Source organism: Lethenteron reissneri, chromosome 8 (assembly GCF_015708825.2).
Source record: "Lethenteron reissneri isolate LAM-NWPU_2019-01 chromosome 8, ASM1570882v1, whole genome shotgun sequence".
Classification (NCBI taxonomy): domain Eukaryota; kingdom Metazoa; phylum Chordata; class Hyperoartia; order Petromyzontiformes; family Petromyzontidae; genus Lethenteron; species Lethenteron reissneri.
Genome location: NC_083786.1, coordinates 11,125,336 through 11,153,245, shown reverse-complemented (window position 1 = coordinate 11,153,245; position 27,910 = coordinate 11,125,336). Strand labels below are relative to the sequence as shown.

The following is a 27,910-nucleotide window of genomic DNA, read 5'->3' as shown; positions in this document are numbered from 1 at the left end:
GTTTTGTACGGTTTTATGCTGAGCTTTTTACATCTCTAAAATACCAGGTCTCACGTTATGAATGGACTGTGTTCGAACGGCTAATTGCAGTTGCACGGTTTCACTCCCTGAGGGCGACAAAATGGGGGCATAACCCCTCCACCGTCCCTTCTAATTCTAATTCACCCCCCTCAACAACAACAACAACATTATTAATCAACTCACTGTTCGTTTCCCTCCTTTCACTTTCCCCTTTATGTCCATATTAAGCCAGAACACATAACTTACTCGCACCTGTACCGAACTTCTCCTGCCGCCTCTTGCTGTCATACTATGCTTGCAAGGTATTTTGTTGACGAGTAAAATGAACAGCACGTGGATAGTAGAGAAGAATAGGCCGTGGGACCACTTTACCACTTGCATGGAAGTCGTCCGTGCTCTCACATTACCGATATGTAGCAAATGTAAGTTCGTGGCGTCATATCGACGATTCAGAAACTTGAGTGGGATTGCTGCAATGACAGAGTGGCAGCCAAAGGAGATAATGCATCTGAGAGCGCGTCAACTGCAGAGATGGAACGATAAAATCAGCTCGCGTGCGGCGGCCCGATGGATAGCTCCGTCGTGCGACCATGAATGATGGCGACAACTTTGTGATGTCTCCATCAAGCAGTGGACGGATCAAGGCTCATTAGTGGACATCTGTGGAAATACTGGACATCTGTAAAAAAAAACGAGCTTTATACTGTAGCTCATCGGATTCCCCCCGTATACGTAAAGATTCCGATTCTGATTCTGATAATATAGCTCCAACTAAGGGATGTGATTGGAGATGAAAATGATGCTGAATTTATAAAATGACTACGTCCGCTTTATTTTGTTCTAGGAATGCATTTAGTTGAACTTATTTTTATATGTAAAAAAAAACACATGGAAAACTAAAAAGTGTGTTTTCTGGTTGCAATCGAATACGGGAATAATCAGCAAATTCATGCATTTTACCAGCATCATTATTCAATACAAAACTGAAATCAAAATCTCACAGCATCAAATACCTGCAAACAGCTTACTTTTAAAATAACAACAACAACAATAACACGTCACCCACTAAAGTGGCAAATGTGTCATTGTTTTAGCCAGGATAAACAAGTTGGAGAAAATGCATGTATTAAGCATCTGCCTTACTACTACTATTATTCCTATAAGCTGGACGGCTCATGATGGCTTGGCATGGCGAGCACCGCTGGACTAGCGGTCCACAGCTGGGGTTCACACATCAGCAGTTTTTTCTTGCTGTGGTTGTCCCACCTGACGACGATTACCTGTGTTGCGATCGAAACGTCGTGATCTATTACTTTTTCTACCTACGTGACTTTACCGAAAGAACCAAAGATTATTTGGTTATTGCTATAAATTCCCACATTGATGAGCCACTTTGTTGAGCTGTCATTTGTGGGCAGGTCGCTTCTGCTGGTAAAATAAAAAAAAAGTTTAGTTTTTTAGTTTGCATTCGATAGCAAAGGGAAATAAAAAAACTACAATGGCAGAGGTTTGAGCATTGCCTCTGCCATCTTATGAAAGTTTATCAAAAGCTGTCGGTAACCCATCATTGGGGCAAAGCTGTCATACATCACCTCCACATTTGAATGAATAAATTACTCTCATGCATGTGTGAAAGTTTTCGAACGATAAATCTAGTTATTTTAATGTAAAACTCTTCCAAATTATATCTGAATAATTCATGGCAATGAGTGTCTTTATGCGGAGGCATTTTGGATATTTGTAACATTCGTGTCAACGTGAAGTGGATTTTAATGCAAAAAGGAAGCAATTTTTAATAGCAAAACAAAGCAATTGCATGGTGCTTACAAACGGCCTGCTGATGGGAGTAACAGTCTTGCATTCAAAGGATATAATTTGCTAAATCAACCTCAGAATTTTAATATACGCACCCAATAATTGCGTCTCCGACAATTTCAAATATACCCAAAGAGTGTCAACAAATGCGAGTCGGGATTCAACCCAGAACTGAACACATCTGTTCTACTCACGATGCTTAACTTGGCCGAGCGCAACTACGAAGCCAAAGTAATCGTACAATGTGTAAAATATCGTGTAAATATCTCCCCCTGTGAGGCAACTCTATCTCTGTATATCGGAATCAACACGATGGGCACTTTTTCTAAATCCCTCCCATCTCCGTTCCACCTGCAATATGCATGGGGTCACCCTACTGTTGGTCGACGAGCAGGACACGTGTGGTGGGGTAAAGTGTGGCTACTCCAACCTCTTCCAAAACGCCTGGTCAGTGTGAAAAGTCGGCCAAAATGCCTGTCTAGCGGAGGTCATCCTGCCAGCAGTGGCTGCAGCTTTGCCTTGTGTAGACTTCAGCACAGCCAGCAGTCACGTGTACAGGGGACATTCGTTGGGGAAACTAATTTTAGACTGAAAACTAATTTCTTTACAGCTGCTTTGTGTGTCGAGCTTGTTTTCCTTTCCCCGCACCTTTCGATGAGCGTGGTTGGTTACGTACGGTGCGAAAGAAGTTCAACACACATAAACGGTCACTGCCTGGATGTGTAAAAATGGGCCTGGCAATGACAGACTGGAAGCAACTGGTCTGGTCGTCATATTCCCAGGCGTGATCATTGATGTGACGTTGATGGGCTTGCCTTTCACCGGGCGTTACAGGCATGGAAATCCCTTCACATCATGCCTCTTCCTCCCATGGAGAAAATTGGGAAGAACCGTATTCTGTTGGTTTCAAATATATATATGCGTGTGAGTATTAAGTATAAAACAAGGCAAAGTCGAAACGGACTTTAAGATGCACATTCGCGAGATGTACAAAGTCAAGTGGACGGGGAGCGTCTGGCTGCAATGTACGGTGGGGAGAGACTCGGGCTCAGAACGGGAGAGAGCATGTGCCAGGCTGTCAATAATGCACACAAACATGCATCTCATATGTCCTTATATACAAGGGCTTGCTGACAGATCACGTCAAGACCACTCCACCCTTTTCAGATGCCAAAATAAGTGATCCTGCAACACGTATTTGCCTTCCAGGCAACGTTTCGATTAGAAATAATATAAGAATAATGAGCTCGTGCACGAGTCTCCCGTATTTGTTCATTCGCAGCCCCACTCCCAAGCTGTAAATGTTTAGATGCATATTTAAAATAGAAATGAAAGAGGAGAGAAGAATACATTACGCTATTTTTGTGGCACAATATAATCGTTGTATGACTTGCGGTAGTAACTTACAGTATATATGATGCCACCTATTATATTATAAGTATTTTAAAATGCTTTTCCAATACTGCATTATATTGCTTGGTACTCCACTTCACAGATCAAACGGTTGATTTACTGTGGAAATATACAACCTTTATATTTTTTTACGTCACCCGTGTTAAAATTTCAAATAACGCAGACATTGGGGCAAATTAGGAATTCAAGACCAACAATTTATATCTTGAGACTTCACCTTCAGATGTAAACATTTCCCACAGATTTAGATTACCAGTTATACATTCGACATTAATCCCCTCAGATTTAGAATATCTGTTATTTATTCTGCATTAATTCCTTCCGTAATTGCAATCTCAATTCTGTAGCTCATGATCGATTTTTTTCATCAACCTCTCTTCAATCTGGTGGGTTGTTTATTTATTCCTTCATCATGCGTATTTACGTGTGTGTGGGGAGCGGTGACCCAATGGTTAGCGATTTGCGCTACAAACCCTGGCGAGCCGGGTTCGATTCCCGCTCACGGCCAACACCAGTGACCATTAAGTAAACAGCTCCTCGGCCTCCCGTAGGTGGACTCAGCCTCAAATCAGTTACTTGGTGCGATGCGTAAACATCGCTACTGTGGAGACAAAGGCGGCCGGGCGTGGTGCTGGCCACCCACCACCTCGTTTGCCGTTCGGGCCTTCATAGGTGCTCGCTAACAGCCCTTGCCCAAACAATCTGTTGCAGGCTATAAAGGGGGCTCTTTGTCTTTGACAGCACCGTGTCATTACTGCCTATGCCTCCACCTCCCAGTTATTATGTATTGGCCTGCCACGACTCTGTATTGCACTGTCCAGAGATGCTCTGTATTTGACGCCGCGTGAGGCGAGAGTGTCTCGTGGTGTCAGGGAGCGGCCACGAAGCCGCTTCTGTGATCGTGTGGCGAGCGAAGGTCAGCAAAGTGCAAACGTGCCACTGTTTGTCGTTGTCCGCCCCCACCACCCCCCTGCTCTGCCCGCCCGTCTCAACGTGAAAGTTGGAGAATAATAACGCAGCCCTGGTCATGGGGTGGGGGGGGGAAACTGAAAAAAAAACGGGTCACCTACAAAATGTTAACATTGCTATAGAACTGCCTACAAGTGTAAGCCATTGCGTCCCACATTCCTTGTGTCAACAGGCAATTAATCATGTTCACTTAGCTCCACGTGTCCTATTACAAAGAAACGCAAGGTCCTGACTTATTGTGTTCTTCGCCATTAGCTACATACTCTGAAGCCTAAACACCGCTCAGCCTTTTGGAGAACACGTGGCTGCAACGTGCAGGAATTGTCTATTCAGCTTTGTTACACAGCGCATGAATACGGACGCGATGGTTTAAGGTTTTTTTCTCGCATACAAACACTCGTGCAATCTACCAGGTCTATCGGTGGATGTGATAACATGAGCACGTGAACTTTGCCATGAACCCGAGTGACCTGAATTTGATATCTAGCCACGGCTAACATCAGTGCCGATTTGATACCCAGCGTGGTGAAGTATTGTTAAACATCCCCTGTTACCGACGTAGCAATGGAAGTTGCTTTTATCAAGCAATGGATATATCCAGTTAAATTATGACTTTTATTTACCAAGGAATTATACACTTGAGTCGGGAAACTCTTTTATAGGAGGGCTCTTGCTGCATTGGGACATGTGGGGATAACTCTCGAAGCTCTGCTCAAATAGGTTCAATCCAGAATCAGAATCAGAATATTTATTTAGATTGGAAAAATCCGATAAGCTATCAAGCTCTTTTTCACAGATATCCAGTCGGGAACGTTACAACAACAATCAGTTACAACAACACTACAGGAGTGCAAAGTACAAGAAACGTAACCAAATCACCCTGACGCCAAAAACTACAACTAAACCATCCCCGTCCTACCAGGCCAAGCCCACGGAGGCATTCATTTATTTTTCAGAAGTGATCTGGCCACAAATGATAGCTCAACAAAGTGGCCCATCATTTGGACACTTACAGCGGCAAAATAATATAAATAATCTCAATGCATGTTTCCAACTGTGGAGGGAAAAACTCGGAGGACCCGGAGAAAAAAATCCACGTGATCAGGGGGAGAGCATGCAAACTCCAAATATACAGCAGGCGTCAAGGTCGTGATGGAAACCCCGACCTCTTGCATACCAGAGGATGAAGATAACATCACAGCACCGATTGCTGCACTGCTACCCCCTGGTACTTCGTAGCCTACAACACCAGGCAAGCACATGTACTTCCCGATCCTATGCACTATTCGAACACGACCCTCCTAAGCTTCAAAGATCCAGTGGGGATCAGGGACGTTTCGGGTGACACGGGGGGGGGGGGGGGGGGCGGTTGCTCATTGACAAACTGCAGCCAATACATTTTACACCATTGGATAAACATATGCTGTGTTAGATGGAGTCGCTTAAAAACTATGATCAGAAATAGGATTTGGAGTTCAGTGTAGTGTCTATTAAACCACAGCGTTCCTGACGAACGCACACAATCATCATCACCATCATCACTGTCATCTTCCAGAAATAATTTAAGGCTTATAATGAACACATTTTATTTCCACCAATTTCCATTCACCAATTTCCCCTCTCCTTTGTAATAAATTACATCATTTTTTTTTGCTGCAAATAAAACAACGCAATACGGTACTAAAATCGAAACAAAAAGAAATTAGCCTAATTTATCACAGCGGAGCACGCACGCACACACGCAAGAGTAATTAAAATAAAATTTCATTGGAAACTCTAAATGCATGAAGGTGACTGCAAGGGCCCTTTGTTGAAGTGATTTACTCGGGCAGCACCGGGCTCAATAGCGACGATGCTGGGTAACCGCGCGTCGGTATGAATCAAACTCTCCAGACGTGGGCTTCGCCATCTGAAACATTTCGAAACCAGAGCAAGCTGCGGCTTGATGTTTATTCATGGAGTGATGTACGCTCATTCCTTGACAGACAACAGCCCTTTGACACCGAGGGAAGCTGATTTATATCTTTTTATTTGCTCGGCTGAGGCTGTGATTTTACTCGCAGTGTGTCTGAGAGACAATAATCTTTGATTTCATTCGGTAAGCGTGGTGAGTTTAAGGCCACGCGGTTTGCCGTGCGTGTGCTGTATTATTAATGTTAACACAAGGGTGCACAGCGGAGAGGCGGAGACACAGTGGCATGTGCACGTTGATATAAACCTTGCCGCCTGAGTTCAATTGCCGGCCACGGCTCTCACCAGTGGCGAATGATATCTGCACCGGTCCTCAAATCCTCGGGCTTCGCCAAAGCGCACTCACCGGTAAATGATGGTCAAACAACCCCCATGACCGATGTGTCCTGTCGGGAAGTAATGGATCTGCAAAGGGCTGTACATTGCAATTTTTTTTTTATCTCATGGGTCAAAGGTAAAGGTGCAACCATGAAATGTGTTGCTCAAGCCACTGGTTGCAGAAGGGCCCTCCACTAGAGGGAGCTCGACAGAGCTCACTCTAGAAGCTGTGTTGGCCTACTCTTCCACGTTGGCCAGAAATCTTGGATGAGGTGGGTTTTGTCCACACTTTTACACTGTACCCCACCACACGTGACCTACCGATAGGCGGTGGTGCACCCATTAATAATACTGCTGGGTGAACAGAGGGCTGTGGGAGGGAGGGGGTCGGTTGAAGAGGGGGATTGTAAAAATCTTGCCGATTGTTTAAGCTCCCATGTTGGGGTATCGAACCGGCGACCTCTGCGTTTGGAAGTCCAGCACGAAAACACCCGTTAATTCTGATATCGCGCGGCCAGAGGCACGTACGTACACTGCAAGTGAAATAACGTAAATGTTTACTCTTACCTGCGAAAGGCCCAGGTATATAGAGACGGTTTCTGAGATGTACAGGAATCTTCCTTCTTGGTTGAGAACCAACACAAATCCATCAAGTGCCTAGAACGAAACGGGGCACTGATCAAATGGGCTGAAATCAAAACATTGACATCAGTTCAACACGTAGTAAGTAGGGCTTCCGCGACCAATATTATCCATGAGAGGGTTTGGTTGGGTTCGAGCGCGTGAATATAAATGTGTCGTTAAACCCGTCACCACCCGACAGCGCCACGTTAACAAAACATGCAAATTTGTGACTAATTTAGCACACCAGTGTATTGGAAAGTAAACCCACAACATCTACAATCTGTCGGTAACGAATTTGGCACGTTCTGTTCACGTGACAAACCTTACTAATTGGCTGTGTCGGGTGGTGGTGGGTTTAACGACACATTCATATTTACGCGATCTGACCCGACCAAACAACCCCTCTATTATGGACAGCAGTGCAATGTCAAACATTCCGACTGTCACGTCTCGACCAATGAACCGCCCACACCCGCGGTGTAACTTGTCATCGACGCACTCTTGATCCCCTGCACATTTGCTCACTATTCGCTTCACTCTCGAGTGCCGTGAAGCGCGCTCCCAAGGTTTAAAAACCGCGCACGCTTGAATTTTATCCAGGAACCTTTCGTGTGTGCGGTGGTGTCACCCGTCGTGGCATGGAAATGTTGGCACGTATCCGACCTATTCACATATCGGCCCATTCCTCAGCCAGTCGGATACGTGCCGTTGTTCTGTATCTGGAAGTTTACGTTGACTTTTACAAGTTAGGGTTCGGGTTAGATTTCTAATTCAGTTTACGATTAAATGAGTGCTCAATTGAGGGTTAAATGTTGTCCCAAGTCAATTCGATGACTACTTGTGGTAGGGAGTATGCTGTAGGCAGCAGTGGGCAACATAGCACAATCCATTGTAGTGCTGTACTCTGCTGTAACATCGAATGCACCCAACCGGACGGGGTCATAGTTCATCAAGCAGTAGATTGACAAAGCGTACTATTGCGCGTACATGTGGGTTCGTCAAATGAGTGGGCAAACCCATATTTCCAGCAAGTAATTGGGTAGGCCTGGCAGGGTGGGATAATTGCCCATTCGCCTACCTGCTGTGCTGCAGGACACAGGGACACACCATTACATTTTTACCATTTCCATTTAGACGTGAGGGCAAGGGTGGCGGGTAGACAAACACAAAGAAAGCCTTCATGTGAGCTTCAAGAAAGGCATGGAGGTGGTGGAGAGGAGGGTGGGGGGGGGGGGGGGGGCAGGCACCAGCAACACAGAGAAGCCGGGAAGCTAAATGGAGGTTGGGGACGGCAGGCTGTTGTACCCCTACAGGCACCCCATGAATATGTCGGCTGCGATGTGCATTAGCATCAATTGAAGTAACAAGGTCGTGAGGATAAGAGCTGAGAGTTTAAATTTATTGCGCCGCTGTAAGATGTACCGTGCTGATGGAGATGACTTGTATTAGCTCCTGTCTGTTTGCACCGGCCATTACAGTAAATAACCACGCCGATGTTTTATCTGCCTATTTTCAAGTTGCCACTTTCAAGCCGTAGAGCGCGTTGCCATTTATTGGTAGGCTCGGACGGAAACGAGACGGAAAAAAAAGAGAAACGCGCGTCGTACTAAACACGTCATGCAATGTGGGTCTTCGTTAAGCTTATTAATTAAGAATTGTGGAGCGGCTGCACCACTGTGCTACAATGTTCAGTGACAGCTAACATCGATGGTGAGTGATATGCGAGCCGAGTCTGGACCCCACTCCACTTCACAAAACCCCGCACTGGCCGGCGTGGTTTGGTCAAAACGACCCTCACGAGACAATACGACTCCGGGAGACTTTTTTCTTCCAGCAGTGCATCGAGAAAGGGGCTGCAACGTGTTAAAATGTAAAGTGGTGACGAAGATGTCCAAGGGCACGTCCACCGAGGAGACGGAACGACGAGATCAGATCATGCGCAGGTGCTGGGTTGGATCGTTGAATCGAGCCGTCGCAGGTGATGGCAACGGCTTGGGAGGATTCTTCATCAAGCAGTGGACTGACCAAGGCTGACGATCAAATGACGACGCGTGATTTTACTCAACGAGGAAGATGCATGAAGTGCATGCGTGCCTTCACAGCCAAATAAGAACTTATCACACTTTTCATAACCGGCTTCGACGGGGAGAAGTCTAGCCGGGCACCGCGGGAGATTAGCGGCATAAACCCAGTGGCTTAGAATTGTGGCCGGCGTTAACCGAGCGGGAGATAAAACGGGCGAGGAGCACGGCGGCGCTGTGGCGGTTTAGCGGCATCCTGTCCGGAATCGCTCGCTCGCTCGACGCCGGAGCTGCGCCGATGCTCGGTTAAAGCGACCGTCTTTGGGTTTTCCGCATCGAGGTTTATTTGCCACGACGCAGCGTAGGGAACAGAAAGCAACGTCATGCCCCGTGGCGGATGAGTGCGCCATAATTTAATCTCCCAGATGGCCGAGGAATATAAAACGGTAGGTAATGAAGCCAATTTATTTGCATTGTCCAACGCAAATTGCCCCCTACCAAGCGCAAAGCACACAAGCCAAGAAAAATAAATTGCCAAAGGTGGCTCGTAACGAACAACAGTTTATGTTGTGCAAAAGAAAACCAGGGCCGTTATATATCAAGGGTAAAATTGAGTACTCTGTGAGAGCAAGGCGCATCTAAACCACGCTGCCAGATTCCACACGCGGAATTTGGCAGAAGGTAGAAAGTGCTGGCGAGGTGTGGTGGCATCAGAGGCTTCGGCCACGGTGACATCTTGATCTTGAAAACTGAGCTGCCCATCAGACACGGAACAGGTCTTCCGAGCACATATGCCCTGCCCGCACACAAAGTATTGAGCACTTTATGATTGCTTTCAAATTGCACGGGGGTACAAAAATGGTGATGCAATTATGGCTTTATAATTGCATCGGCTTATGACAAAGGGCGCAAATAACACGCACTTTTGACTTTCAGGGTGTCGGACTATTGACGTGTTTGCTTTGTCTCCGTGAATGCGCCGGTGGTACGGCTCGTCGTGACTTCAACCCGCCGCCGTGCGCTTAATCACAAGTGTTCCCGCGCCGCGAACGACACGCGCTCGCGCCGAAGATTGGAAGGTGACTTGAGGTTGAATAAGATTCCAGAGACAGACTAATCCCAGCGTGAAAAGGGTGTCCCGCGGAGCCTAATGGCTGCAGCCCCGCGGATGCCCCCCCACACACACGAGGTAAACACGTTGCCCCATGGCGCTCCGCTCTCTTCCTTTCTACCGCGGCGGTTGCAGGGCAGCGCCTCGGTGCAGCGCCGGACCGAGGCATGCGCATGGCGAGCAGCCTGCAGCAATTAGGCGGGGACTTGCATATCGCTGGGAAAATGTGTGCACCATTCAGTTTGGATTCATCATAAAGACAATAAAAATAGTAAGTCGCGAAAAATGCATCAGCCAGCTTCACCACAAAAGCTTGCAATAAGCTCGCGATGCTCAAAGGAAATGGAGTGGCTTTTAATGAGGCGCACGCAAACCGACATTCATAATTTGCTGAATGTCACCGCTTCCTTATGACTAGTATATGCCATCAGAGATAATGATGTTACATTGAAATGCTGTTTGGGAACAATATTGATATTCCCCACTTCTATAGAAAAACACAGTTTTTTTCACCGTCTTTTAACTCATCGACTGTGCGTGTCCATTTTTTTCCTCCTCCTTAACTCCGAATGGCAAGAAAATAGCGGAACGATGCCGCGACTTGAAGGAAAAAAAACTCTCAAATAGATAATCATCAAATTACAATTAAAACATTATTTTTTTCATGAAAAACCTAAATACATAATATGTTTCAAGCGACGTGATGTATATCGGCAACACAAAGCTATCGCGCGGTGCAGTGAAGTGTTTAGGCGAGGAAATTGCTGCGTGGGTGCAGAAAACGCTGAGATATTGAGCGAGTGATATTTTTTTTTTTGGGGGGGGGGTGTCAGGGGGAGGGAGGGAGGGGGGCTATGGCGATGGCAGCAAGGGGCACTATAATCTCAGCAGCCAAGCATGAGGGTGGATACTTAATCTGGGCCACCAGCCTCTGCTAAGGATCACACCTCAAGTACAAAGCGTTTGTATTTCATTTTTTTTGTTATATTTTCGTTCAGGCTCAATGCACGTACGCACGGATGAGTGCCACGCTGCACCTGGGATACCGCCGCCGCTTCTGCTTGCAGGGATTTGGGTAGGCGCACTCTACACGTGTTGGCAAAGGGGAGGCCCGTTCAATTTTATTTATTTATTTCGGAATCCCTGTTATCTGCAGCTTCCGCAGGTTGTGGTGTTTTTCGCCATGCCTTGAATGAAAATTCCGCATTGACCAGCGGCAAGGTTTGTTTTTTCGCGTGGAATCGCCTGAATTCAGAGCCACGTTTGTTGTTGCAAAACAATTTAATATTTCTCGTCTGTTTTGTGCATACTTTTATTTATGTTATAGGGGTGACCGTCTGGTCAGATGAATACCAAGATGTTTAATTAATTAAATCTTTAAAAATAATAATTCTGAAATGCTGCCAAAGTGGCTTAAAATATTTCCATATAAAATAAAATAACCTCAATAATTAAACACTTTCATAATTATTGTCTTACTGTATGGCTAAATACATTGTTTAGACATTTATTATAATTCACTGCACATCACAACAACTATATCTTCCGATTCTTACAAAGTTTTTCAGTAATAGCGCTAATCTTTTGCCTTATACTGGATTATATTCTCCACGTGAGCACGCTTTTTACGAGAATGATTTAAACATGCAATCTGTGCTGTTTTGTTAATTAATTCCCCACTGCAAATTAAATTCTGAGATGTCTTCTGTGCTCAATAAACTGCACGGTAGCTTTGGACCAGGCCTCAACTGGCTCGCAGAACGGAGCCGCTTAGAAAAGTATGACAGCTCACAGATACCGCCCTGCTAACCTTGCGGGAGATTTGACCACAAAGGGAGAAATGGAAAGCCATTTCAAAACAATTGCAGGTGAAAATAGTGACATAAATAAAGCTGGCATGTGGGCAGGGCATTAAAAAGCAAAAGAGACAACACTGTGATAGAATGTTCACCAGGCGACTTACAAAACAAACAAAATAAACTCAAAAGACGGCAACGCTCCCGTGGCCATCCGTTTCACATCTAAGACAAACAAATATGGATGCAATAAAGACCGCATGTGCCAGAGCATTTAGAGATTTTCAATTTCTTTCTGTGCCTGACTCTGATGTGCTTCAGTTGACCGAGTCGATTTGATTTCATCTTACCAGGCACACGTGTCACGGTTTTTTCTTCTTCATTCTATCAAGTTATATTCGTTGCTAAACAGCTCCTGAAGCAATCGGAGAGAACAGCATTTCAAATGTGCATCGTCGGAAGGTACGTGCATGAAATGTCGCTCTGGAGTGTCACGGGATGCACGTGAAGATAAAGAAGGGAGGGAGGGAGGCTGGGGGGGGGTGATGCATTTTTTTTTTCTCATTAAGAACAGAGGCTTTGTGACATCCTTGGGCATGGCAACGGGCTTGCATTGTTACAAATAAAAAGACTGATGACAGGAGGTGGCCGGGTAACTCAGGGGTCAGGGAGCACTTGAGCTGGCACCATCGAGACCCTTGGGTTCGACCGTTAGAATGTGGGCAGTCACCCGTGGGCAAACTGCAGCCAGATGATATTCACAGCCCATCGCCAAAGTTGGCACGAAAAAATAAACCCCACTACGTTTAATTTTTGATAGGCCGATTCAATCCCCAAACCAGGATTTGAACCCAGTGAGCTCCCGCCGGTTGCAGGCCTCCTCATCCCACCGCTGAGCCACCGTGGCTTGGTCTAAGGTGTGCTTACACAAGGTGTGCTAATATCCATCTTACCTTGCATATCTTAATTGTGTGTCGAAACCAAAGCGTTGATGACACAATGAAGCTGTGTGCGTCGCTCGCCTTAATGCTCACAACAGCGACTGTTTAATAAGGCCAGCGGTGTCAGCCGGGTCAGGAGGTCACTCAGATCGAGCGACGTGATCGATTAGAAATCCGCGTCGCGACGATTTCCCCGGCGCTGCAGCCGGCCAAACGCGTCGCCGTTCCCGGTTCGCGCAAACCCTGGAGGAAAAAATGTGACGCAGGTGTTTTGGGACTTGCCTGTAGTATCTGACTTCCCAGATGCTTCTCAAAGGCTTCTATCGCTGATGGGATGGCTCTTTGAGGCCTCTGGCCAATTGCTGTGGACAAATCAATGGAGATAAGAGTCAACACAGAACATGCCGAGCGCCGTGCCGGAATACTGATGACAGCATTTTGCCACGTGCAGCGGCGGTAGTTTCACAAGCAAATTCAAGCAAAGCTCTCGCAACGAATTCTGCAATCGTTCCCCATCTCGGTTTAACAGCGGAAATACAACCTGGCTTCAAATTCACACAAAAAAGAGATGCCTCATCGCAGGGCTTATCGAAGGGAAATAAAAGCTACCTTGAGGATTCTTGCCAAAAATATATATATGATACATGAGTACGCTGAAATGGTTTATACGGAGCAACTGCAGAGGTAGCCTATTCAAATGAACAAGCGTATTGTGGAATCGGAGGCGTGGGGAAAAAACAAAACGCGAATACAAAGCAGTGCAACGTCGCGTGTCCGGCCGTCACGAATCGCGACCTACCCGGGCCCACACACAGTGCGCCGTTTGCGCAACAGTGTAACTGTCACTTTCTGTAAAGGGACGAAAATGTGACGTTCGCGCACGGTTCTGTGTTCTTGGTGGCGCGTACATCCGCTTGTTCCGAAAGCTCAGCGGAGCATTTTCCCTCGTTTTTTTTGTACGTCCAGTAACGTATTTGTGCGTAGTGGTGCAACTGTAATTTTTAACATGGGTTCACATTTCTGAACTTATCAACATATCCGCCTGGCCCTTGAGTCCTCAGCGGTTAAAATTTGCGACGTTGTACTGTACTTCACAACGTACACCAGTGTAAATAAGAATATGCAATCCACTAATGAACAATAGCTATGGATGGCTCTTAACAACAACAACAACACGCCGGGTTTGGGATAACACATTCATGCATGCGAATCTTTCACACGGCAACAACTCAGTGTGAATGACGAGGCTTAATAACGTTGGCAAATTTAGATGGGCTCGTCCAAATGTTGTGTTCATGACCACCAATTTCGCAAACGAAATAACGAATCTTCCCATCTCTCTCGCGCGCACACACACACGCGTGCACGCGCACTCAAGTCACAACTACATTTTCGAAAAGGTGTGCAAACTTTCCCAACGATATCACCACCATTCATTGACAACCGCGCAAACAGCTCCATCATGGGGTACACGGGGAACTGTAACAATGTACATGCACGCATTGAAAATTAAACCGAAGCGTTGCTTAATAAATGAGTGCACGGTTAAAAATAAACACGTGGACCAAACCTCACCCAACCCCCAAACAACAACAACAACAACCAAGCCCATCGCCACATCAGCGAACACGGAGCTAAATGTGTGTTTAGATGGTCACGTGTTCACGGGAGGAAAACGAGGCCAAGTCCACGAATGAATACGCACGTGGAACCGCCTAAGAGCTGTACAACAACATCAGCGCTTAAGCTGACCCCTGGGTTACCCCCCCTCCCCTCCATCGAAATTCACCACCCACCCTTACATCGGTGTCCCTATAGCAGAGCGGCCCCCCCCCCACCCACTGCTCCATCACTACAACACCCAAGCGCTCATGCCCTCCACAACCCACCACCATCCCCTGCCCCGCCCCCCACACCACGAGCATTTCGTTCTCTCCAAACACCTCCATCACCTCCAGCAACCTCCACCACCTCCTCCTCCTCCCTCTACCACGTGAGCACCGCACCAGCTGCCGAGCGAATGATGCGACCGTGCAGCAATATCTACCGCCTTACCCTGCGCAGTCTCACCCGCAACCTCCTGCTGCGAAATAAATTTATAAAAAAAGCGAGGATGGAGGGGGGGCCCAGTAATAATCATAATATATAAATAAGTAAATAAAAATTCAACCCCCCACCCCCCGTCGCCTCCTCCGCCATCAGAGCCGCCTGCTTGGTGCACCCCCAACTGCTGGAGGAAATGTGACCGTCTGGGTTCTGACTTCCATCCGTCATTCATGGCAGATCCCGTCTGTCGAGGGAGCCCTGCTGATGCTGTCCGTTATCGTGAAACACACACACACACACACAGGAGTGAACCTGTACGCAAAGGGAACACGCGAATATCCAATGACCAATCCAAGGGCATTGTTTGATGCCGATTTTTTTTTGTTATTGAAATTTCCGCTGGATGATGTGTCACTGAAGAGAACAACTGTGCCGCTTTCTTTGACTATCACTAATAATATAATCACTTAAACACACCGCGTCACTCACTATTGTTTTTTTTTATTTGTTACCGATTAAATTACACAATTAAAATTTACTTTCCTATGTTGCTTTAGAAACACGGTCACTGACAATTTTTTTAAACAAAAATATTAATCTTGCACTGAGAAGCGCAGATATATGCTTGTTTAGAATTGTACTGAGAAGCAGAACGAGGAACACTAACATTAGAGAAGATCACAGGTTCAAGAGATGATTCTATCGCTTAAAAAGATCAAGCGGGCTCAGGGAGGATGGGTCCCATGAAGAGATGATGGCCGATAGTCAACAATAATAGCGGAGTGGCAGCCAAGGAATGGAATGCTGGGAAGAGGACATCTACCGGGTAGATGTAGAGATGAAATCAGCTTGTGCACAGGTGCTACATTGATTATCGAATCCAAGGATTGTGAGAGATTTGGTGGCTTAAGGTGGCCCTACACCCAGCAGTGAATTAACCACGGCTGATGATGACACTTATTTTTCAGTTCCATATTTCCCTGTACGCCTCGTTATTTCACGGAGTACATCCGTAAAATAACTGCGTTAGGTGCGGTTCTGCGCGTTCTTACATCTACATCGGTGTTGAAATGATAAATGTGCGCCCATATGTTTTACCAAAATGACACTGGACTTCATATATTTTTAAAAATAAAACTCGGATATTTCTACATTGAAATTGATGTCTACCACCTGAATGCAATACGAATAGAGTGAAGGATATGGCTTTCTTGAGAAGTAACTTTTCATTTATTTACTTAAAGTACTTTGCGTGCAGCCAGGCTAACGTAAGAGATCTCCTTCGCAGTAAATTCTGATAGCAGGAATATTAACATTGCATTTCAGAAGGTACACATCACTTCCCAGCCGTACATTTACACCAGATCTTACGCAGTGCCTAAATACTCTCTGAAAGAGATAGCAGAATAATGATACACCAATAGAAGTTCATGATCACGGCATGTTGAAGACAAGTTCTCATCATATAGAAAGCGCACTGGGTTTTAAATGTATCATAGCAAAAATAAATAAATGTGTATTATTCTTTGTATTATTTTACGGTCCTCTTTTGGATGCTTTTTTAATTGTGTCTCATTCACTGAATGACAATGCAAGTGCCGCATCATATGCATATATTTTTAAATCAATTTTGATATGACGAGGGTGATGAGCTTATTAGTATGACGTTTTGATTTATTTGCTCACAATTTCTCTCAAAGCAAAATCGCGATAGGAAAACGAAAAATGTGTTTTTGCGATGAGAAGGACAAAGTCACAATGCCAGGTGTGCAAATGACACAAGGAATGAAATACAAACAATTGCAGACCAAATGGTATTGTTGTGATGACGACATCACATCACGGCAGAAACGTTTATACAACTTAATTCGTATTTTTGCTTCAAAAATAACATATACAGCGCAGTATTCCCGCGTTATTCACGAACTTGGTATCCGCGATTTTGGCTATCCGCGATTCGCAACTGGAACTCTACACGACTGCATCGAGAGAGAGAGAGAGAAAGCGATGAGATAGAGTGACGAGAAAGAATGTCATGCGAGAAAGTGATGAGATTAAGTTATCAGATAATTTGCATGTGTATAATAAGTCTTGGTGTATTATTAAGGTAATATCATTACCCGCGAAATGTGCAATTCACGAGCATCTCTGGAATGTATTCCTCGTCGCGAATAGCGAGGGAACCCTATACTTAACAAGCGGAGGACGTCTGCTTGCGGAGATGGAGCGATGAAATTAGGCTCAGGCGCTGTGTGGTTTGTTAAACCGCGGGGGCCCTGAGAGATGGTGATGGCTTGGGGAGGCCATCGTTGAACAGTGGATGGATCATGGCTGATTTTGATGATGATTTCAAAATGTTTGGCAGCTTATAGAGACCATCTTATAGCGACCGTACTCTGTGCGAGCTGTAAGCTGTAAAGTACAGTACATGCCTAACAACTGGCAAATGACCTCATCAAGTTGATAAGGACAGTACTCTATCAAAATAAAGGTATGCACCTGATGGCAATATTCACTGCGGCAATGCTCCATTAAGCATTATGACCCTGCGGGACTTTGATATTGATAGAGTGCTCTCTTAACAGAAATGACACCGCACCGGTCAATCATTTTTAACATCACAACCTTAGAAAGCGCAGAGGGAATACTTTGGTATAGACATCGTTTTGACAATAACAAGCCGCTCTCCGTGAGCTGTAAGCGCACACGCCTGCTTACGCGTAAACACGCATTCATTTGCGTTTGTTTTGCACGGTGGAAATCGCCGAGGCAAGCATCGGTCCGACGTTCACCGAAATGCAACGTGCCCTGACACAAAATGGACGCGTGCAAAAAAGCCCCCCCGGGCTTCGGTTATCTGTTTCGAATATTTCGCCGTGCGTATGAGTAGAGAAACAATTACGGGAAAACGAAATTAGGAATGAATTAAATCATAAGCCATTCAAAACATCTTCCCCATCCCCACCCACCTGGACACGCCATTTCAGAGTGAATTTGGCGCTCCGTGCCATCATAACACAATCGTGCAGCTAATAAATATGAATATGCTCGGAAGCGTTGCACCTTTTGGTGACAGCTTTGGCCCGTGAGAGGGGACATTGCAGAATGTAATCCTCTGGTAACTAAGGGAAATCTGTCCTCAGAAGGATTACTCTAAAACCTAAGGGAAAGTGACAAATGGTCCGCAGGTCGGCACAGTTAATTACCTGGCTGGGAGCCAAGCCTCGTTACCACGGGGGGCATCCATAGTCTCTCTTAACGAAGAGGGAGAGAGAGAGAGAGAAAAGAAAGGCTTTCGCTTATTAACCATACAAAGCTGCGCAAACAGACTTAAAATAAGTAAAACGATGACATATCAACAGCTGCCGAAGAGCTCCCTATGTTGCCACGCCGTTGTCGGGCCAGTACCTTGCTCTCCATGGACTGGGGAATTGAAACAAAAATTGGATTTGCAAATTGTCGGAGTGAATGTGAGGCCCATCAATCAATAGGTCACTCGTTTGCAAAATTAAAAAGTGATTTATTCCCGGCTTTTAGTTCTCCGCAATGGCAGAGAGCATTGTATAATGCTCAATAATGAATAAAAAAAAAAACACCTTAAAATGTACAAACTACTATTTAAAACACTGTGCTGCCGTTTAAATATTCTCGTGGGACATGAAACAATATTTTTTTTCTTCCTGTAGCTGCATGTCGCTATCGCATGGTACAGACGTTGTCTATCATTTAAAGTGCCACCTAAGCATGGTAGGGTTTTATTTAAAGAGTGCTTCTAGTAAAAGAAAATAATCACCAGCAGCAAGTGTTCTCTCTGCAACATTATATATAATTTTATTTATTTTTTATTTTACTCTTCCCAATCTTGCTTGCTGAGAATGGCAAGCTGGCCCAACAATACGATCTATCATAATCCAAAAGCCAGCACGATGGAGATTGCTTGTGAAAGCCCAAATCTTGTAAGGCGCTAAACGGATCGAGCCACAGCTGAAAAGCAATTTTCCATCTGGGTGAACAAGCTTTGACGCCCTTTTCTGTTTTGGAAGCCCCCAAATTTGGTTTGAGTTGAGAGAGTTGGGCGAACGGGGTGAGTTTAAGAAAGAATGGTGAAAGGGGGAGTGTACAGCCATTTCTTCTTTTATTTTCCAGTTCGTAGGTTTCCACAACTCCCACAGACCATCAAAACCCCCCCGTGTCAGCCAAAATATTTAACCCCTTTCAGAAACCGGTGATCGGCCGAAATTTGTGACGTCAGCCGAATTAGTGCAGCTCCACAAAGTTCGCTTGTGGTTTTTTTTCTCTACCTTTTATGGGCGTTGCAAATCCTAAGAAAGTATTTTTTTTTCGAATCCCAGGAACACGTTAATATGCGTTATTAGATTTAGCTCGATAACAGGTTACAGACTCGCAGACATAACCACGAAGAGCGGCGGATGACTCAAATCCCCACGCGAACCCCCCTCCCCCCCCCCCCTCGACATTCAAAATCGATACGGCTGCAAAATTAGGAGCACTATTCACCAGACGTGGCCAGCAGGGTCCACGGAGAAGCCTGCTGCACACGATCTTGTCCTCGTCTGTCTCGAATCTCTGCCCACCAGCCCCCGCCCCCCATGTGAGGAAGCATTGCTCCACCGTAGTTATGGCCTTGCCAGCTGATTTATTTAACAGCGCTCGTCCAAAGAGAAGCCACACCGCTGGGGCTACAATTCGGGATATCTGTCCGCTTTGGCTCATAACGGAGCTTTACGACCAGGCCCTTGGGCTCAGCATGGAGATAGTTGTACCAGGCGCCGCTGTCGCGACAAAATAAAAATAATTACAATAATATTAAAGAGGTGTTTTTGCTATCTACTCCATAATGCATCGTCCCTGGGGAAGGTGGAATCTTAGCAATCATTGCACCCGATACTAGCAGCTGCTCGCTGCAAAGAGAGAATAAAATGATAAACCTTGTCTAAGGTGCCCATTACGCTGTGAGTATGTGTTGCTGTTTCCGAGTCTGCCCTTTCTTCCGTCAAATGCGGTGCAAACTCGATGCTGCGCACGCAAGCTTGCGGAGGAGATGCATTTGAACGGAACAATTTTTGTTTCTATCTTCTTTTCTGGTGGCTTCGCGTCAAGAGTTATAAAATGCAGAAATGTTTTAAATTACGTGTAACTTGCCTGCTAACAATGTCAGTAAATGTGGCGTTTGGCATTAAGGGAAGGGGCGTGATACAACCTTGGGTTTCGCATCCCACAGGGCCACATGTGAGATAAATAAATGGCGTACTTACCAAAGTATGAAGGATGTCAGGTTAAACCAATTTTGTTTATTTCAGCAAAAGAGAGAGATAAATGAATGGCAAAATGGGATGCCACTTTCACAGAGAATCAGACATATTTGCTAATGTCATATATTTCACTGAACTGGCCCTGGCCCAGTTTATAGATAAAGGGTTTTGTAGCATTACAATTTTTTGCAAGACCGCAATTGTTTTTTTACGGCATGGTCCAAACTCTTGCAATGACCTAAGCTTTATGGTTAACTAGGTGCTGTATTGACCAAGCATGAATCAATATCAGTTAAAATGCACGCTATCTTGTTTTGGAGCCATGTGAGTGGAGAACCGAAATTCAATATCAATGAATTTAAGTCTTAAAACAGTCCCTTGGGAAGGCCTTCCATTAACGTTTTATTTATTTAATTTACAGTCATATATGCGCTGTTTAAAGCGCACATAAATAAACGCAAACCTTTCAACAGCTTTTTTTATCTACTAAAAAAATATATAACTTCTATTGATTCCTTCATTATATCAACATATAAGCTACCTACGAATCGGGGGCGCTGGTGCGGTGTCGCGCAATCTGGAGGTCGCCGGTTCCATCTCCTGGCACGGCAGCTGAAACGATGGGCAAGTTTCTTAGATCCCATTAACACGTGTCCACACTCGACAGTGACCACGTGTCCACTCGACTGTGGTCACGTGTCCACTCAACAGTGACCACGTGTCCACTCGGTAGTACAGGAAGTGCCCGACTTACGAACGCCCGACTTTACGAACATCCACACTTACGGACGAGCTTCCATGAGATGATGATAGATCACGACGTTTCGATCGCAACACAAGCAATCGTCATCAGGTGGGACAACCACAGCAAGAAAAAAACTGCTGAAGTAGACGGCCACTTCATTGTTTAAATACATAAACAAGAATGAACTTTGGACATTTGACGAACCAAATAGTTCCGCGCTCCGGTTCGCAAGTGCGAGTTCACGTTTGCAAGTCTGATGATTAAACATCATCATCTCAATCTTGGCTACTTCAGCAGTTTTTTTTCTTGCTGTGGTTGTCCCACCTGATGACGATTGCTCGTGTTGCGATCGAAACGCCGTGAACTATTATTTTTCTACCTACGTGATTTATACCGAAAGAACCAAAGAGTCTGGATTCTTGCAGTCACGAAAGCTTAAAATCAAGATTGAGATGATGATGTTTAACCATCCTACTTGCGAACCGAAGCGCGGAACTATTCGGTTCATCAAATGTACAAAGTTTATTCTTGTTTGTGAGTTGAACAATGGTTCCCTTTTTTTGTTGAACCGTAACGCATATTATAACACTGACCGTATGTGCATTTAAATACAGTGCATTACTGTGTTCCACCTTACGAACCGTTCGACTTACAAACGGGCACAGAAACTCGTCCCGTTCGTAAGTCAGAGACTGCCCTACAAACGGATACGTCAGGTGATCGGTATGTCGCGCGTGGTAGTGTAAAATGTGGGCACTCCAAAGTCTTCCAGGACATCGGTAGGGCAAGAAACCCTCTCGAGGGCGCTCTCCAGAGACCATTTCACAACAAGGGACGTGAGAAAGAAATCGATTGCCTGCACTTTGATCCCTCGGAGGAAAAGATACGTTGCCCTACTTCGCCACGCCCGCTGAATAATGCCGTTTGGTGAAGCTACTCAAGATAGTGAACCGCGTCGGGCAGGAGGTCAGCTGCGTAGATTTGGCGACGGAATCGACTCGCAAACATTGGGCCAGGCGGGTCGGTATGCCGCAGGACTGTGAGAGACGGAAGAGGCTTGGAGGGGTGGGGGGGCTTCGTCTAGCAGTGGAATGATCACGGTGTCTGCTGCTGATGGTGATGATGGTGATGATAACAATTCAGTCGCCATTTGTTTTCTGTATTTGCGACGCCATTCTGCTCACATATACTGTACCCTGCATTTCATCAAAATGCTCGGGCATGACACTGCGAGGGCCTGTATGATGCATCAACAGCCACACAAGCCGCAGAATAAATTAATCTGCCTTGTTCAAGGACTGGGCACGTAGCTTGAATCCACCCGTGTTTATATTTTTTTGGACGTGCAGCAGAAATGGTTGGGCCAGTTGCTCCGTTACAGTCATCATCGTCCATGATCAATCCACTGCTGGATGAAGGGCCTCCCTAACCTGTCACCATCGCCATCTCTCATGGTTCTGCGAGATAATAATCCACCTCGCACCTGAACACGAGCTGATTTCATCGCTGCGTCTCTTTGGTGGACGTTCTCTCAGACGCGCGCCATTCCTTGGCTGCCACTCGTCGGCGAATAAAATCGATGCTTATGCCTATAAGTGGACGATACAGGCCCCAGCGAAAAGAAAACAAGAGCATTGACAGACAAGCACGAGAAAATGTGTCCTTGTGTTTGTGTGTAGCCATGCATGCGTGTGTATGTAGCCATGCCCAGCCACCGCATGCCTAAGCAGCTTCTGTTTGGCCGCATAAAGGGGGTTAAACGGGCGTGGCACAGGCTGGAGAAGAGATGAGCTGATGTGGTACAGGAAGATGTGGAGCTGAGTGGACTTGCCGAAGACCGGTACCAGCGGTGTCAAGATCGGCCTCTGTGGAGGAGGCTCGTGAAGGGCGCTGCTAAACGAGAGATGGCCTTGAAAAGCCTTTGGCTTCCTTGTGTCATCGTGAGCCTTCTCTCTCTTTCTCTATTTGTCTAACATATGGGTTGACGAATTTGTAGTCGTTGCTCTGCATATAACATCGGCCATGCAATAGAAGAAGAAGAGGAGGAAGATGGGGAAGAGGAGGAAGTTGGGATACAACGTACACGCCAGTTTACCCAGACTGAAGCCTCGACATGGTAGGGAATGTGTGGGGAACAAGGCTCTGATCGCCAGGGCCCATGAATTAACTCGCCACTCTATGTGTATATATATTTAGCTGAATTTTGAGCTGCTGTGTCGTCGGCAATGCATATTTACCCTCCTGAAAGATGTATTCTCTTTCACATTCAATCTGCTTTGTGAGTCACCAACTCAGCGCATCTGTCAATTGCTCTGCCCCATAGAGGAAACGATGTATAATGAGTTGACGCTTGGGGCAATCGCCCTTCTCTTCCAAAACAGAGAGAATACGAAGAGGACAGAATGTCCGAAACGTTGCCTATTTTGTACATTTGTAAATATATTTTTTTAATAGGTGGCAAAGCAATGTATAATAGTTTATGTTCCAGACAATTGACCTCCTTCATAGCAGAGACATATGAAGAAGAGTTACTGTCCAAAACACGGCATCTTATATGTTTTCGTCTTCACTGCTGTACCGTTGACAAATGTGTGGAGTTGTGTTGAGTATCACAGTACGTTGCTTACTCTCTAACAGCGTTGCTAACGCACTGTCAGACACTCCGTGTAAATATGGATGTACAGACGAGAACACTGGCTGTCCAACGTACGGCGGGCCTTTTAAAATATCCCACTGCCAACACTTGTGCACAGAGAAGGCACTCCCATAATTGGGGTACATCACGACAGCAGAAGCGCACGCCCTGGCAGGGGACAGCCCTGGACTAAGACGCCACAGGACATCCCCCAGTCAATTAGCCCTTTTCTGCAGACTTCATGCAGATTGATTGATCTCCTCAACCGAGACAATAACCGATTCACAACGTCTCTTGCCGCTTTGTTACCCCGAGTCCCTCGGAGCGAAGCGCTCCGCACGCCTCTTTCCGTTTGCTTGGAGCGTGATGAACCTGGCGACCTGAGTTGGATTCCCAGCCATGGCTAACATCAGCGGCGGGCGATAGCCAGACCAGCATTCGACAACGCCCGCCTTCACGAACCTGTGCTACTGACCAGCGTGGTGAGGTATGGTCAAACACAGCCTCTGAGTTAAATACATGGGGAGGTTGTCATCCAGCATTGGGACTGATCAAGGGCTATATACATGATAAAATATGATTAATATAATTTAAAAAAATTAAATGTCTATAATCAATGACAGGTGTGAGCTTTGGCAGTGAGGATTGGTGGAGGGGGGTGGTTGGGGGGGGGGGGGCTCAGTTTGTTAACACACGAGTGCTGGACAGACAATACGCGCTGGTCCATTGACTTGAATAGATTCGTACCGTACGGATACATGCGTGGAATCATACGTGTGAAAATCAGTCAGTTACCATAGCATGTATATGCATGATATTGCTGTAATCTAAGTGAGTGATTTATGTGTGATTGATTAATTATGAAACTGCAGGTTTGTCGCGCTCAGGCAATGTTATTGCATTGCGTTTGCAATTGTTGTACCACGCATCGTCCAATTTGTTGTGCTTATTACGTTTCGGTGGGGGGTGGGGGGGGGGAGTGGTGGCACGGCGGTTAGCACACCGTGCTATGAGCCTGGAGACCTGGGTTTGATTCCCAGCCACGGTTAACATCAGTGGGGAGAAGTATCCGCACGAGTCACGGGCCACACCTCCTTACCAACCCGCATGGACAAGTGTGAAGTATGTTCAAATAACCCCCCCCCCCCCCCCATGGCTGATGCAGCATTGACAAAGGGAATGTAGTCTACGGCTACTTTTTTATGTGCAAAAAAATATTATTATAATTTAAAAAAATCACAGAATAGGCCCAAAAAACCTGCACAAACGAGACGCGAACAAGTCAAAACAAGCCAAACGAGATGATTAAAACGGGAAAAAATTGTTGACTTTTGTACTCACATCACGGTCAAGAATCAGGACAATTCATCGCATCGCCCAAAGGGGCGCGAGGGGAGGAGGCGGAGGAGAGTAAGGGAACGCCGAGTTCCGCGGTAGCTGTGCGTGCTTGCGTGTGTGAGCGTGGAAACTCAACTATGTTTTTTTATATTTTACCACGTAAGGCCCACGGATCTATGTAGTTATTTTTCAAAAGCGCCCTCGCAATCACAAATGACAGCTCAACGAAGTGGCTCGTCACGTGGACATTTGCAGCAGCCAAATACTCGAAACGCACGCGTTTCTAAATACGGAGGGAAAACCCGGAGGACACCGGAGAAAAATCGACGTGACCACGGGAAGAGAGAGACGTGGAAATTCCAAATATACAGCAGCAGGCGTCAGGGTCGGGATCGAACCCACGACCTCCTGCAAACCAGGCGAGGTAGTTAACATCTCGTAGTCACCTCGCGTGAATGGGGAACGGTGGCTGCCCTACGAACCTGGCTACCTGACTTCGATCCCCCACTCACGTCCAACACCAGTGTGTATACATCGCCACGAGGGAGACAAAGGCGGCCGGGTGTGGTGCTGACCACCCAACCCCCTCGTGTGCTGTGCCCAGCCTTCAAAGGTGCTTTGCTGACAGCATTTGTCTCAACAGTCTGTTAGAGGATCCCTTGCCTTAGCGCATGTCGCGTGTGTGTGTGTGAGAGCGCTTGAGGGGAGGGGGGGTGGTGGTGAACCGTGATGGGTGTGAAAGTGTGAGACGTGTGCTCGCTCACTCGCTCGCGTGTCACAGTCAGTGCGTGTGAAGGGGACCGAGTGCGCGCGCGCGTGCAGGGAGACTTAACACGCTGCCGTGGGCGCTGCCTGTGTGTGTGTTGGTGTGTTGGTGTGTGTGTGTTGGTGTGTGTGTTGATGTGTGTGTGTGTGTTGGTGTGTATGTTGGTGTGTGTGTGTGTTGGTTCGTGTGTGTGTTGGTGTGTGTGTGTTAGTCATCTCGGTCAGTCGACCCGTGGCACCTGCTGGGTCTGCCCCGTGACCTCCTGCCAGCGGGCGTTCGACACTTCACGTGGCCTCAAGGTGCACGTGGCTTGGCACAAGCGTCGTGGTGACGTCACCGCCACTTAGTGGCGAATGGCGGTTGTTGTTGTTGTGTTGGTTGTGGGGAGCGGTAGTGTAGCGGTGAGCACTGCGCTAGCTATGAACCCGGCGACCTGGGTTCGATTCCCGCTCACGGCCAACACCAGTGACGATTATCTGAACCGGTCCTGGGCCTCCCCTAGGTCTACTCAGCCTCAAATGAGTACCTGGTGCGATGTGTAAACGTCGCTACTGGGAAGACAAAGGCGGGCGGGCGTGGTGTTGGCCACCCACCCCTCGTGTACCGTTCCGGCCTTCATAGGTGCTCGCTAACAGCACTTGCCCCAACAGTCTGTTAAGACTAAATGGGGGGTCTTTGTGTGTGTTGGTGCGCCAGCCAAACCCATGGCTCAAGCCTCGTGTCCCCAAAAAGGGGCATCAGTCATCGTGAATAGGGAGCCCATCCCTTAGCAGGGAGCTTCGATCAGCTGCGATAATAACGAAAAACCGATCAACGCTTACGTCAATAATACTGTGGCCTTAAAAACAATTAATATTTTACAGGCGAAGTTTGGGCAATGGTCCTTCTTCAGAGCACACAGAGAGGCCAGAGAGGTCGACCGACTGTCACAGGTAAGCTATCGTCTAGGGAGGGAGCACGGTAGCCTGAGTGATGAGTTCAATCCTGGCCACGGCTAACATTCTAAACTATTTAAACTTTGTATTTATATTTCCAGGTAAGGTCCACTGAGCTACAGTATATAGCTCTTTTTTCAAAAGCGACCTGGCCACAAATGATAGCTCAACGAAGTGGCTCATCATGTGGAAAGTCATAGCGGCCAGAAACTCTCAACGCGTGGCTCTAAATGTGGAGGGTAAAACCCTGAGGACACGGAGAAAAATCCACGTGACCACGGGGAAGAAGATGCCAACTCCAAGTATACAGCGGGCATCCGGGTGAGGATCGAACTCACGACTTCCTGCCTGAACTGCCTCCCCACCCACCACCTCCCCAAGGTGTTGGAATTTCAGCGACTCGGAAGTGGGGTTGGTGGTTCACTCCGATATGGAGGGTGGAGCCATCACAGGTTTTTTGACAACCGCTTGCTGTTATGATGTTGAATTGCTCAATGTGGTCTGTGGTAGCGTTGTGGTTATTGAACTGCTCTGTGAAGCAAGTTTGATTCCTGGCCATGGCTTGCAGCGTGGTGACGTATAGCAAAACAAACCGTGCGAGTTAAATTTGTGGGGCGGTCGTCATCCAGCAGTGGATTGACAGAGGTTCTTTAAATGATTGGATAATGACTGTTTATTATGAACCGTAGTCTTGAGTGCATCTCTTCTGGAGGTTAGAGAAACAGTTCTACGCCTCTTCATTTTCACGGATTGAGTTCGTCAGGCACGTTGGTAAGTTTCATTCATTATCAAATGTAATCGTCGTCCACCTTCAATACGTTCCCTACGATATATATTTATACTATGCATGTGTATACTATGTATATATAGGCATAGTATATGGCCATCCAACAATTTATATTAGTGATTGTGTACATGAATGTTGTTTTCCTTTTTGCCCATATGTACGTATCTCGAAACGAACTCTGTAGATTGGTTGCCAAGGTCTTCAATCATTTTCTAGAGTTCAGCTCTATCGGTTGTAATAATGACGATGTTGTCAGCATATCTGTTATGGCTAATACTTTATCGATTCATGTTTGCGCCTTCTGTCCTCCAATCCAGAATCTTGGAAAACATCTCCTAATGTCCCTGTGAAACGCCTTGGTGAGTGCGTAGCTGCTGGCCTGGCT

General features: G+C 46.3%; 1 protein-coding gene across 3 annotated transcripts in view; it reads right to left on the bottom strand.

Moving 5' to 3' along the window:
* Positions 1–27,910, bottom strand: part of LOC133361142 (neuronal PAS domain-containing protein 3-like) — a 200,816-nt gene that overhangs the window by 61,763 nt on the left and 111,143 nt on the right. For all 3 annotated transcript variants that reach the window (XM_061580014.1, XM_061580019.1, XM_061580028.1), the window contains exons 3-4: positions 13,283–13,362; positions 7,075–7,164 (exon numbers count right to left, since the gene is read on the bottom strand). In XM_061580014.1, coding sequence (XP_061435998.1) covers positions 7,075–7,164; positions 13,283–13,362 — 170 coding nt within the window. The remainder of the gene's footprint in view (positions 1–7,074; positions 7,165–13,282; positions 13,363–27,910) is intronic.